Source organism: Corvus moneduloides, chromosome 5 (assembly GCF_009650955.1).
Source record: "Corvus moneduloides isolate bCorMon1 chromosome 5, bCorMon1.pri, whole genome shotgun sequence".
NCBI lineage: Eukaryota > Metazoa > Chordata > Aves > Passeriformes > Corvidae > Corvus > Corvus moneduloides.
This window is the reverse complement of record NC_045480.1, coordinates 17,328,094-17,342,432: the sequence shown is the minus strand read 5'-3', so window position 1 is coordinate 17,342,432 and position 14,339 is coordinate 17,328,094. Positions and strand designations below refer to the sequence as shown.

Genomic DNA, 14,339 nt, shown 5'->3' with positions numbered 1-14,339 from the left:
GGGAAGACTGTATTAATTTTCACTAGCATAGGCCAAAATAAAAATTTCTTATTATTTTGTGTTCCACATTTAAAAACATTGCATGCAGTTTGAATAAGTAACAGTTTGGCTAATAGGAAGGTTTTAATTCCGATATGAAGAGTATAAAAAGAATTAAAGAAGGTAAGTACATCTGTCTTCATGACCAGGGACATTGGCAGTCCCCTCACTCTTTGTCCTGGGCTCTGTGGAAGTTATTTTTCCCACAAGACAGAATGTGATAATTTCCTGATCCCACATAGACATCCATTTTAATATGGAACGCATAGAGCAAGAAATAGTTTCATGTTCCTTGTTGTCACTATAGCATTTTAATCTAAGTAAACTTAGCTATCATGTAACTGCTGATCAGTTAGGAAGGGAACATATGCCTGCATCTCTGCTTCCCCAGCTCATATTCTATCATATAGCCATCTCTGGTCTGTGTTAATATCCAAGACTAAATTTGGGCAAATGACGTCCAAGAGAATTTTTGTTGCTATTCACTGGCTGTGGCTAAAAGTGGTAGCTGATATTTTCATAGACATCATGAATAATTTGGAATTACTTCTGCGGTTTCCAGTGACTTCTATGATGAATGACTCTCATCCTGCTGCATCCACTTGAATAATGATGGTGAACTTTGGACACCTCAGTGCACAATACTGTCAAGTCAAGAAGCATAAGTCCACAGAAGAACTATTAAAATAAATACAGTAGGGATTGTAATTTAGGAGGACCCTTACTTTTATGACAGGCAAGGAGCAACTGAAGAGATCTGATGATGGTCATCTACTTGTGGCAGCTGTTTATTATGCTCTATCGTAAACATCTTGCTGTTACCTTGTGTTCACCCATCTGTTTGTTTCTGCCCATCTGTTATTGATTGCCATGTGCTTAGGTTGTAAATATCACTGTTGTTTGAAATTAAAAAGGTTAAAAATCCTCTGATTAAAAAAAAAAAAAAAAACAGTTGTGGAATTAAGTATTTGCATTAAGGAAAAAAAAGGCTCTTACAAGCCTCTGGAGTCAACATCGAGGAAACTGTTTACAGGTTTTCTGTGCTCCTGGATAACTTCCTGTGGTTACCCTTTCTGATGAGGTTGAAACATTTAATTGAGTTGATTTTTGTTGTAAGATTTCAATTTGCTTTTAGTCAATAGCAAGGGCTAGTTCAGGAGGAAATTTTGTTTTTTGAAGTCAGAGGATTGTGTGCAAATGAAAGAGGTATACAAGGTAAATTGCCTGTAAGAAGCCAATCAACCTGTGCTCTGTATATGTCACTTCAGCTTCTGCTGGTTTTTTTTATTCTCAGACTGGCAAACTTATATTTGGCATGCACTGTCATTGTTAGTCTATGGCTTTCTTTTCATCAAATATCTGTGATGGCTTTTTTTTCTCTCCCTAAACCATTATATGTGCTTTTGGCATTTGAGTCTTTGCCATTGTTACTTAATATGACAACAACCAAATTTAATTTCTTCTTGAATGTTTTAAGAGATGTTTTGCCTATTTTTTTATTAAATAAAATCTGAATTTAGTAACTTCTTCTCTCTCAAAACAAAACTATAATGCTAGCTAATTCATCATTATTCACCATTTAATGCCAGGATATTGCAATGGTCAGTTATGCGACGCGCAATGCTTTTGGGGTTTAGATTTTTTCTTTTTTGAAAGAAGAGTCAAACACATTGTCCCAGGAACCTAAGCAATCTAAAAATCATTGGTTTTCTTTACTTTTTTAAAAATTTGTTTTCATGTTGCAGTTAATGTATTTCTCTTTTGGTTTGTTCTGTTTTATAGTGAAATACTATTCCTACACAGGAAAAAGTAAATAAATACTGATACATACCTTCCAATAATGACCAGCTCTGAACTACAATATCGGTGTATTTTTTTTCTTTTGTAGTGTTAGACTAAAGCTGTATCAGTGTGTACCCTCCTCTAAGGATGGTTAGGTCGCACTTCAGTTGCCAACAGGTAGGCCTGGGGCAGAGACCTGTGATGCTGAGACCCTAACTGAAGTTATAAAAATGCATGTAGAATTTCATCTATGGACTGAATAGAATTTAATTTCATACATTTTTGGTTTTGCACTGCTTTCTTCCCATGGTGACAAAGATTTTTAAGATTTTTCTTGTAGCTTTGTGTAGAAACCCTCAAAGGAAGAAAATATTTTATTGTTATAAATTTGTTTGTCCTGACTGTGCTATAGTATGCTTTGTACATTCAGGGAAATGTTTACATTTTGCTTTTAATCTTGACTGCAGTTGTTGACAGTCTTTTACAAAAACTGCATATGTTTCCTTCCTAGTCATTTCATTCTTGCCAAGTACTTCAAAACAAAGTAATTTTGTATTTTATATTATTCTAGGAGCCCATGAGCTGGACTTAGTGAAACGATTTGAAAATCCAGTTTACAAACAGCTTTTACTTTTTCCTTCCATTTGCTTTTCCTAATGTCTGAAAAAAACCCTTCTGTTTTGTTTTATTCCTCCTCCATTATACTTAAATAGTGGTTTTTCTAAGTACCTGGTTCCAAAGTCTGGAACTGATTCAGTTCTACGAACTGATCCAGACCCTTCTGACATTAAGAGGATCTTTTTTCAATGGGTTTTAGTTCAGCTCTTTGGATTATGAATTATTAGGAATGGACCGAGCTTGTAGATATAAAAAAGTATTTATATACCTCAGTGGAAAGAGACTGGCTCTGACTGAGGACCTTAGTGTGTCTCATCAATTAAAAAAAATTAAAAAGATGTGTTACCAATATAGAGAAATTGATATTGTCCAACTGTCCATCATATTATTTCACTGTATTGTTAAAAAGTACTATGGTAGTTTTATTACCGTTTTCTATTCTAACTTTCCTGTGCCCTTTTCTCTGATTTGCTCTCTTGATTTGGGAGGAAAAACCTTTAGTCTTAGTCAGTCTTTTCTGCTGACCAGAGAAATATTGGGAGATAGATTTAGATCCAAAGCTATCAAAATACTGCACTGATTGTTAAAAATATCTTGGTGAAACTAGTCAAAAATCTTTCATGAACTCCTCCTTAGGTAGCAATTACTGTTATTGGTGTGTTGAAATGTAAAAGCTTAGGAAACAGTGTCAGAACTGATACAGTTTTGTTTGTAGGTGTTTTTTGGGCGGAAAGAAGATCAAAGCATGGTGTTGGTGATACATGCTTATGGCTTTAGAAAACCAGTATTTCAGTTCTTTAAGCTTCAGTTATTTTCAGTTCCTTATTTTGAAGCAACACTGCTAGTGAAAATTCTATAAAGCAATTGGACATGTCAAAGGATTAAAAAGGTCAAGTACTCCAGCTGAGAACGATTTGCATTGACCCTTCAGTCCTCTTCTAAAGAAGAGATACTAACTTAATGGTTTCAGTATCTCTTTGCCTTTACCAGCTATTTAAGGAGTTTTCCTTGCAGAGACCAGAGGAGTTCAGAAATTTGTAAGGCACACTGGCATCTCCAATACTTCAGAATCTGACGGGGTTTGGGGGTTTGGTGGTGGAGGGTGGGGGGGTGGTGGTGTTTGGGTGTTTGGTTGGGGGTTTTTGTTTGTTTGTTTGGAGGTTTTGGATTTTGGGGGTCTTTTTTTGGGAGGTTTTCTTTGGTCAAACTGTATTGTGTTTTTTCAGAAGAAACTGTGCCAAGAAATTAGTTCCTGCTTAAGATGAGTGGCTGTAGGAAGTAGTACGAACATAAAATACTGGAATTTGCCCATATCCTTCTCAGACTAATCCCTGTGTTGGAGTAACCTGGGGGCTTCTGTGAGCTATTTTATTTTGGTTCTTTCCATTATCTATGTAGCCTCACTGGAAGCGTAAGACAGCATGCTTGTGCTTCAGATAGCAGACACAGAAAACTGTGTCATCTAACTGCAACTTTGATAATGCTTTGATGTATTGTGTCTAATGTATTTATCTCTGCGCACTCCATAATATAGACAATAGCTTGAAGATGTGCATTTGTTTATTGTAATTTTTTAAAGGCGTTCACCAAAATGTTTTATGGTCAGTGCTGTCATTAAAATTAGATCAGTCGATGATTTTCTTCTGTTCAGCTTTTCCTTAATGGGTTGTCTTTTTTTTTCTTTTTAACTGTATTAGGCATTATATATTGCATCACCCTCTAATGCAATAGAGCTGTTCTCGAGGAGGGAAGTATTCCAAGGGAAACGAAAACATATATTCTTTGGGTTCTGTGGTCATGGATGAAGACTATGGAAGATCATTTTTGTTAATAAGAAACACTTCTCAGCAAGTTGGAACACAATGAATTTGTAAGGGAACAGTAAGGCGTACAGGTAGCTTCCGAGACTTCCTTGGAGAGATCCTAACCACACAAAGCTAACTGTGCCAGAGCCTATTTCCCAGCTGCCGCAGGTCAGGGAGCTGGAAAGCAGGGGCACGTCCCCGCACAGAGCTACCAGCTGGGTTTCTGCTTCTTTCTTCCTCTTGTACAGGTGTGCAGTGCCCCGGCCTTTCCATGACCTTCAGACAGGCTACGGGGCCCGAGGCCGACATGCAAGAGTGCAAGTGCAGTGGAGCCCCGCCAGCTCACACCTCGATTACAACCCCGCAGGTCCGGCACGGGCAGGACCGTCCCTCGGCTCCGCCGTGCGCGGCCGGCCTGGGCGGGGCTCTGCTCTCGGCTGGGTTCCCCCCGCCCAGCGCCACGGAAACGGAGCAGTGCCGTGCCCGGGCCAGCTCCCACCTGCCCGCCCGCTGCTCGCGGGAGGAGCGCCGAGCGGAGCGGCTCCCGGGGCGGTGCTGTGCTGCCTGCGTGGGGCGGGCACCGGCACCGCCCCGCCCGCCGGGCTGCGCGCCCGCGGAGCCGCCCGCGGCCGGGGCAGCCGTGGCCGCGCCAGTGCCTGCGTCGCGGGTCCGGCCGCGGCGGGGGCGCCCGTGGCCGCGCCAGTGCCTGCGCCGAGCCCAGCCGTGCAGAGCCGCGCTGAGCCGTGCCGTGCCCTGCAGAGCCGAGCTGAGCTGTGCGTGCAGAGCCGTGTCCTGCCCAGCCTTGCCGAGCCGTGTCCTGCCGAGCCCAGCCGAGCCGAGCCGCACCGCGCTGTGCCGTGGCAGCGCCCGCGCCCCGTACCGCCGGCCTCCGCGGGCGTCCCTTGCGCAGCCACCCGAGCTAGATCGGCGGGAGCTTGCTCGGCCGTGAGGAGACGGCGAGGCGGTGTGAGGCTCTGAGCTGCCCCAGAAGTTTGCTGGCAGAAACTATTGCCTTTACTGGCAAAGTCTTCTGGCTCTCCTCAGAGGAATACCCCATTGCCTAAGATGAGTGGCTGTAGGAAGCGGTGTAAGCGGGAAATATTGAAATTTGCCCAGTACCTTCTCAGGCTAATCACAGGTTCTCTTCACACAGGTAATGACTGTTTTTCTCTGTAGTCGAGCTGTTCAGCATGAGAACAAGAGAATTGCGTAAGGATAATCTAGGGTTGTCATTGTTTTATATTATCATTCCTTTCATCTTATAAATAATAATAAAAGAAGATCTGTGAACTACTTTCTGGCTGAGTATAATGAAAACAGCATAGTCTGATGTTACAGTGTTTAGACAGTCTGACATTCTCTAAGCCTTTACACACACAAACCCAAATCGGGATGTGAGTGTACATGCTTACACCTGTCCACCTGTACATGTTAAAGGTACTGCAGAGAGGACACATTGGTCATAAAGGATGAATCTTACGGTTTTTTTATTTTCACTGTTTCTTGGGCTGATTTACTTTGACAAGCACACTACATTCTTTTTCTCGAAGGCTTGGTTTTGCTTATCTAAAGATGTAAATCAGCTGCAAACAGTCAATGTGATGTTATAGTAAGTATCTTGTAGGGAATTTTAAATAACACTTGTGCTTTTGCCCTTAAGGAATTTGAAACTTGGTGGTTGTCAACTTTCCTTAGGTAATTTTTTTCTGTAACCTTGGACAAAGTGTGCAGTACCAGGGAAGGTTTCTAAGCTAGACTGAGCAGATGCTGTAGTTTTCTTCTTATCACTTTGGAAAAGATACTTTTCTCACAATTCAGCATTTTCTATGGTTGTTCTCAACAGCTGACAAATATGATAACTTACATGATGTCATTCTGTATTTATAAAATATAATTGTGCTTCTTTCTAGACTTCAGTTACTTTTTTTTCCCCTACAGAACTGCAAGTCCAGCATCAGCAGATAATATCCAGTTATACTAACATGATTGTTGAGAATTAAAAGCCACTTATTGAAAGTCATCTGACAGTTTCAGCTGGTCATTTTTGTTTGTTTGGTGGTGGTGTGTTGGTTATTTGTGGTTTTCGTTTTGGCACTGATGAAAAGATTTGAGAGCTAAGTTGACTCTTCAGTAATTATTGGAAGAATTGATGCATGCAATTAATCAGATTTGGGATTACAATGCTATAAAGGCCATAGCACAAACTGGCAATGCATACTTTATAGGATGCTTATAACTTACGGAAATCTGACAAAGCTTTTTAATAACTTTGAGTGTCTGGTAACAGAATTTCCCTGCCTTTATTTTCTCTATCACTCCTAGCCTATCGTAGTTTCTCTTTTGTGAATTACATCAATTCAGATTTTTCTGAAAACAGTCTTCTTGCTCCCGTGGGTTGCTATGGAAATTAAATAATATATGATGCAAGAAGAAAGATGTGTTAGAAATTCATACCAATACTCCTTTCACAAAGTCATCTGAGCTTTTCCTTTCCTATCTGGCGAATGATGCACACACACTACGCTATTTTTCAGACTGACATTTGTGCTGCAACCTTTCTGAGCTCACAATTCAAAACCATTGTCAAGACTTGCTGTGGATACTGATTCATATGCTATCACTAAAGTTCTTTTGTTTATAATTAAACAGCTCATTTTCAATGGTAAAAAGCCAAGTGGAGTGGCCTTTAACAGAAGCAAGCAAGAAAAAAATCCCCACTCATAGGAAGAGCTGAGATAGTTCCTTGGAAATTTTCAGTTTGTTTTTACTACAGGTAGTGGTATCTTAGTACTCTTATTAAGCTAATAGACTTCGTCATGTTCAAATTATATGGCAAACAAGATAATATTATAATACCTGAAATGCTAAGGGAGGTAGAGCTCCACTGTTATGCTCTTGCATAGCCCAGTCCTATTCAATAACTTCAACTGTTGCAAACCAGTTATTTTTCACCCTGGAGAATCTAATGCAGAATTAATTCTGTTGATAATCGGTTGATAATTAATGAAGATGAATGAGAAAGCCTAGTGGAAAGTGTTAGAAAGTTATACTTCGTATATTAAAGATACTGCTGTTTCTATCTTGAGCATTCAAAAATTTAGGATAGGTATCAGAAACATAAAAGTGTGCTTATTTAACTTCTTAGAAGCAGTCAATCTCCTCACGCAAGCGACCAATAAATTTCAAAGTGTAAATGTTTACTAAGGAGTGCAATGGTGAACGTAATTTAATTTCATTGTTGATATGATTTGGCCTCTAATTTCTTTTTCAGGTGTTCCTTACTGCTTAAATTATACTTTATAGTTTGGAACTACACATTCTCGAAAGTACTTGCACTGAGTCTAATCCATCCCTTCTTTCTGTATGGATAGGCGTGTTGAATATATACTTAATCTACACATTAAGCTGCTCTGCTGCAGCTGGTGTGATTACATTGATCAGAAAACAAAACAAAGTGGTATAGGAGGGAGACTGGGTTTACTGGCTATGGGCCCAGCTAAGGAGTCACTGTTGATTACTGGTTTTATAACTTGTGTTTCATAACCATTAATAGCCCTACAGACCTGTTCTGTGGTAAATCTAAATGTGTAAAATAAAAATTATTTCATATAGCAGTCTGTATCATACATAAGCATGGACTTGTGCTTAATAGTCAACTCAGCTGGAACCAGTATTAGTGAAACTACTCCCTTGCTTGAAGGTAAATGCTGCATAAATCTTTACAATGGGTTTTAAGTGACAGTCTCTGCATGAATGCATACAGATCTCTCTCAGTTTTTTTTTTACAGCAAGTCACTATGATTGATAGCAAAATGTAGTGAAAAGAAATAGTCTTTTAAAAAAAGTTTTTAATTTTCCATGATTTCTGTTATATAGTAAGTTGATGTGTTTCCACAAGTGAAACATACTGCCTCAGATGCTTGAAGATTGCAAACCAAATGTCATGCCAATTCCTACTTTGTTGCCTCCTGCCTCTTGACTTTCAAGCAGCTGGTCTTTGAAACACTGTCGTAAAAATCTTGGCACTACTCTCGAGAATGTTTTAGTTTTTGGATGCAACATGGATTTGCATAATATAAATAACAAAATAAATCATTGTGAGATCAAGAAGTAGGTCACAGGTTATTTTAAAATGGAGGAAAAGTGATTTCAGAGCAATGACTAGGAAATCTTTCTTAACCGTCACAACTGGTAAAGTATGGGGAATAAAGAGATGATAGAGCTAAAACAGTCACTGAATTCAGTGGTAAATTTTCACAGTTATGTCCCTTTCAGGCATGTTTTTATTAAATGCCTGATAAGACCTATTAGGTGTCATATAGGAGGCCAGGTTTTACAGGACAGATTCAAATTCCCAGTTGGCATATATGTATACAGGGAATGAAGGAAGTGAGAACAACCCTGGCTATGAAGTTCTACTCTCTCCAACAAACTGAAGTAATCTCACTCTTCTAGGCTTTTTAAAATTAAGTTACGGATTGATGTCAGGTTTTTTGACTTTTTTAGGTTTTCTGGGGGGTTTGTTTGTTTGTTTTGGAATATCAAGATTGATGAAACTGGTATAAAGAAGCACTTACCAAAGGCTTCATATTTTTCTTAGGTAAAAAACCCCAAACCAGTTAGTGAATGCAGATTGTACTTTTTGATGGCATGTTCTTTGATAAAACAGATTATCAAAGGTAATTTCTAGTCCTTCATTTTGTCTTTTTTTTTGCACAGAAATTTTTTCTGACCTACTGCCAGTAGAAATATATCATCTGAACATAGATCTCAACCTGTGGGAGGCCTCACAACTGTACTGCTGTGACTGTCCTAGTTCATGTGCCTATTGCTGCCAAAGTCTGAGACTGTTTAGGACAGTAGTTTATTCTGAATTCTTTCAAGGGCTGCTCCTTGGTAAATCAAAGAGGAATCACCATTTTTTGAATGCAGGTTACCATATTCCTGTAAATTCTATGGTAAATAATATGAGAAGTAGAATAAATTAAAAGACAAAAATAATTCAAAATATCAAAATAATCTTAAAAAAAGTATGAGACCGAAAGAGCAGATGAAAAGACTGTTCCTCTTTTTATGCAAACAGGATATAACATAAAATTATTTTAAAAGGACCTTTTAGGTTGAAGATGTCATGGAAAAGCTAAAATGTCAACATTCATGGGAAAACATAGGTTTAATGTGTTTCCAAATGCCTTTTTTGTATTGCTGAAATATTTCCTTTTTCTTTTTTATTTAATACAAAATCAGTATTATTTGTCAACCTAATTAGTATTTTTTCATTTATTTTTAATAGGAAAGAATTCCAGATTCAAGGTTGGCATCTCTTGGGTGTTGCCTATGAGGTAGTTTGAACCTCTGGATTTTCGGAACCTTTTCCTATACAGAGGTGCAATATTCTCTCTATGTATAATTTCACAAATTCCAATGTGCAAGAGTGAAATATTTGCCATGTCCTGTTTAGGGAAAGAAGTGTCGTTAATTTAAAAGTAACCGATCCAGATTTCATTTGAAATTCTGCATTGTACTTTATGCTCGCCGAATTTCCTGACCAGGATTGGCAACTTTTGCGGGTGCTGTCTTGGAATTCATCTACCTCTGAAGGAAATCCCTTCAGTGGAAGGGTGTGCTGGATACCACATGTCAGCAAAGTGGGATTTTGAGTAGGTTTCATGTAATAGCTGACAGAGGTGCCTGAGTATAAAGTATCAGACACTGAGAGAAAAATATCTGAAAAAACACCAACCAAACAAAATCTACAAAAACTCCCTCAAATTTTTTGGGTTGTTTTGGTTGTTGGTTAAGTAAATATATTAGTTGAATTTTGCCTGAATTCTCCTGTAATATGTCTAGGAATTTTTGTTTATTGTATTGTGGAGTACCTGGCTTTTGAAAACACTTTTGTATTATGCTATCCCTGTATATATTATCACTCCAATAGGCTTTTTGTTTAGAATAGGCTGTAGTGCAGACATTGCTCTGAGACAAAAGACCAATATGTATTGAACTTAGGAGCAGGCAATGTGAAATATATTCTGGGAAAAGCTGAGAATGCCTTAACTTAATGCACTTATGATGCATTCTGCTTCGAATTGGAGAAAATAAAAAATATTTATTTTGTTCCCTCAAAAAATCTATCCTACCTATATGCCTGTCAAACGCTGCAGACTTACTGTGAACTTTCAGCAATTTTGTAGAAAATTGCTCAGATTTCAAGTAACATAGTTTGTTAGAAAATGTATTATAATAAATTACAGTTAAGCACTCAAAAATTATATTTTTTTCTCCTCTTCAGAAATGGGTCTACATAGACTGCCTTTGCTCTTCCTGGTTTGCATCTCAGTGTTGTGCAAAATGTTTCAACTTCAAGTTTTATAATCCTGCATATTCGAGATAGACTCAACTTCACAGGTGCATGAAGTAGTAGTGGATATCTCGAAGTGGGGCATCTAAAGGCAATACCCTAATCTTTAAACATATTCTCCTAGATATGTTTAAATATTTTACTTGGCTCATGATTTTTAGACATTAACTCCACCATATAACCTATTTTTTTCCAGATCGTTCCAAAAGAGCCTTCACTGAAATCTTAAGGCCTCTTATGGTGTGTTAATTGGAAAAGGACAAAGTTACCATGCTGCATACTATTTCTGTTGAAAAAATTGAGGTTTTAATCTCTCATTCCAAGTCTGAATCTTAATTATAATGAAAGATACAGTTCAGCTTCTCTTGCAAATGACGCACTGGAAAGCATCCTGTGGTCATCCTTCATGATCTTCCTTTTATAAGTCCTATGTTCTGTACTGTTGCTGTAAGAGTCCAAACTACTGATGCCATTTATAAAGATAGTATTAAAATTCAGCTGTATGTAGGACACAGCACTTGATATTATGTTTAAAAATATTCCTAAAGGAACTCTTATAAAATTACCAAATCATGCAGACAAAATGTTAGGAAATGGCAGCATTAAGACTGTCTCAGCCTTGTGCAATATAATACAGTTCTTCACTGTGTGTGTACTTTTCATTTAATAATTGTACAGAGTAACTTGGAGTATAGAAGCAGCAAGGAGCAGGATATATTTGAATTAGAAATTTGGATGCAAACTGAAATAAATACAATCTTGGAATGCACAGACTTGTTTTTTGGTTCTTATGTTTTTGTTCCTTTTATAGGGACTTTCTACTGTAGACAGACATTGTGCAATGGTTCTCAAAGACAGTAAAATGACAGATAAAGTTTGATGTAGCATAAAGTGAAGTGGTATGCTGGGCAAAATGAGCTTTATGTCTAAATGGATAGGTGGTGAGCTTACTATTACTGGCCAGAGACAAAACCCTGGGGCTGATAAACGTGTGAAATTCCTTACTAAAGGGTGTTGTAAGTGCAAAAAGTTCTGCATGAGTCCAGAGGGACCAGCTAAGCAAGGAGTTGGAAAACAAACCTGTTGGGACACACTGTCTAGATTAAATATGTAAGAATTTCCCTGAGATGAAAAAAGTCCATGGCTATGAAAGTGTTAGGGGAAAATGTTCGAAGTGCTTGTTCTGTTTCTCCTTTTCACTGGGCTTACATTGATAGCTGTTGGTGAAGACAGGATACTGAGCTAGATGGATCCTTAGTCTGAACCAATACAAGTAGTTCCTATGTTTTTATATTGGTAACCTGCATTCAAAAAAGGGGATTCCTCCTGGATTTACCAAGGAGCAGCCCTTGAAAGAATTCAGAACAAACTACTGTCCTAAGCAGTCTCGGACTTTTGGCAGTGATAGGTATGTGAGCTAGGACAGTCAGAGGAGTGCAGTTGTGAGGCCTCCCACACCTATGCTCAGATGATATATTCCTCTTGGCAGTAGGCCAGAAAAAATCTCTGTGCAAAAAAAAGACAAAATGGACTAGAAATTACCTTTGATAACCTGTTTTATCAAGGAACATGCCATCAAGAAGTACAACCTGCATTCACTAATTGGTTTGGTATTTTTTTACCTAAGAAAAATATGAAGCCTTTGATAAGTGCTCCTTTACATGAGTTTCATCAATCTTGATATTTAAAAACAAACAAACAAACAAACCCAGCCCCAAAAGTCAAAATAAACTTCTCTGGGGTCAGGATGTTATCACTGCTTCAAACAATGGTAGAGTATCACAGTTCAGCAGCTGTAATTCTGCGTCTTTTTGTTGTCAAATAAGTGATCTCTCCTGAGCACCTTCCTGCAATTGCCAGAAGTTTAAAACAGATAGTTTACATGGAATCATAAACTGAATATGAAGTCAACTGAATTAGTTTTTCAGACACTGATTTACATCTTACTAATAAGAATTACTGCATGTGTTTTTTGATATATTGGGTTTGTTAGGCTTCACGATGGAGTAGCCTTAGGCTAAGTTCTATGAACTAGTCCATAGGAAAATGTGTGTGTATATACTTTTTTATGTCCTGTAGTTTTAGATACCCTGAAAAGGGATTAGAAGTTCTAGGGATGTTAGAAGAAATGAGTATGTAACATCTAAAGCAGGGCTAGCTAGGGATGATGGATGCATCCTATCAGTATCGATGTCAATAGCTGATCATTCAAATGGAGGTTTTAAAACCCCAGTATTTTTGGACCTGCATCATAGTTTTATTTGTGGCAGTTAAGGGAAAGATACAAGCCAAGAATAAAAATGAGAAACCACGACAACCTTATTCACCCAAATATGACGATATATGTATGTACATTAGTGACTGCAGTAATAGTGTGTATTTTAACTGTTAGTTTCATGGATGGCTGTGGATAACCACATCTTCATACTTACCAGTCTGCAAGGGCTATCTTAAATGTGAACCTGTATTAACAGAAAATGTTTTCTCTATTGAACTGTTTAATTTTTGAATTCTGTAGAAACATTAGAGACGGATAATGGCCAATTCAATACCATATTTGGATATGAAGTTATTGGCCAATCTGGAAAATGGCAGTGATATGTTGGCTTGGAAATACATGGGTGCTGAACTACCTGCTAACAACACTTCAGTCTTTAACTGGTTTTTATGTGCAACTGGCTCTGATACAGCCAAATAGAAACAATAGAACTGATAACACTGCTTTGTGCCTGGTGAATGCTAGCCTTATGTCCCATTACACTGGCAGTCACCTGTTTATGTGCAATAACACAGTGACCCTGGTTGTCACCACCACTGTTCTCTTTCCCGGTATGGTGTGGAGGTGTTTACTTGCTTTACTTAAATCCGGTGTTTTCAGACCGGATTAATTTGTAACATTTACGTTTGTGTTTATAACCCAGTTAATTTAAATTCTGCCTATGGATTTTTATGTGTCTCTGAATTGGTGAACTCTTCACTTGCCTCCTGTCTCTTCATGATGACAGCCTGTCATGGAAGACAATGCAATTCACTGTAATATTCCTTTCATTTCCAAAATTAAAATACTGACTTTTGAAGTAATTTAAAATAAAACAAACAAATGAAAAACTGTCTGGAATTAAACTCCTGAACTTTTCACTGCAAAAAGCTGTAGAAATCGGATAAATTCAATTTTTTAAGCATTAACTAAGATATTACCTTTATGTTCTGTTTCTTAAGTGTAAATTTATGTCTTTGTATTTTTAACTGAAATCTGTAGCATGGTGCAAGTATGTGTATACTTGGATCTAGGGGGTTCACTCCCCTGAAATGCTTCAAAAAATTAAAAATTATTTTATTTTGTAAACTTCTTTTTTAAAGCTACAGCAGGTATTCTAATGGACCCTGCTACTGAGGGTTTCTGCTAATGTTTTGAACATTTTGAGCATACAACATATATTGATTATTATTAGATTCCTGCAGTATTGAACTCTAACTTGTCATTAATTCTGCATTTGATGTTCTATTCCAAATAATGTAGATGCCATACTTTCATAAATTTTGTCATTAGTTTCTTCAGAATACATAAACTGAAAATAAGTATATACAGTGTTATTGTGTGTGTATGTCAAATAGGCTCTTTAACTTTTAAAACTGGTAACAATTTCATGTACCCTCTTGCACTTTTTATGGAGTGCCCATCTAGGCAGTGTGATTAATTTTAAATATAAAATAAAAGTGTTTGGGATGAAGAG

The 14,339-nt window shown here is 37.8% G+C and overlaps 1 protein-coding gene across 6 annotated transcripts in view; it reads left to right on the top strand.

Annotated features, from left to right (window-relative positions):
- The window catches only part of KCNIP4 (potassium voltage-gated channel interacting protein 4), a 401,922-nt gene that overhangs the window by 101,690 nt on the left and 285,893 nt on the right, over window positions 1-14,339 (top strand). Inside the window, exon 1 of one of the 6 annotated variants that reach the window (XM_032108707.1) lies at window positions 4,924-5,397. The exons of 4 other annotated variants lie outside the window; for them this stretch is intronic. In XM_032108707.1, coding sequence (XP_031964598.1) covers window positions 5,310-5,397 — 88 coding nt within the window. In that variant the 5' untranslated portion in view covers window positions 4,924-5,309. Of the gene's footprint in view, window positions 1-4,923; window positions 5,398-14,339 lie in introns of those variants that run through there. One more of the 6 variants, XM_032108713.1, reaches the window with a different exon arrangement.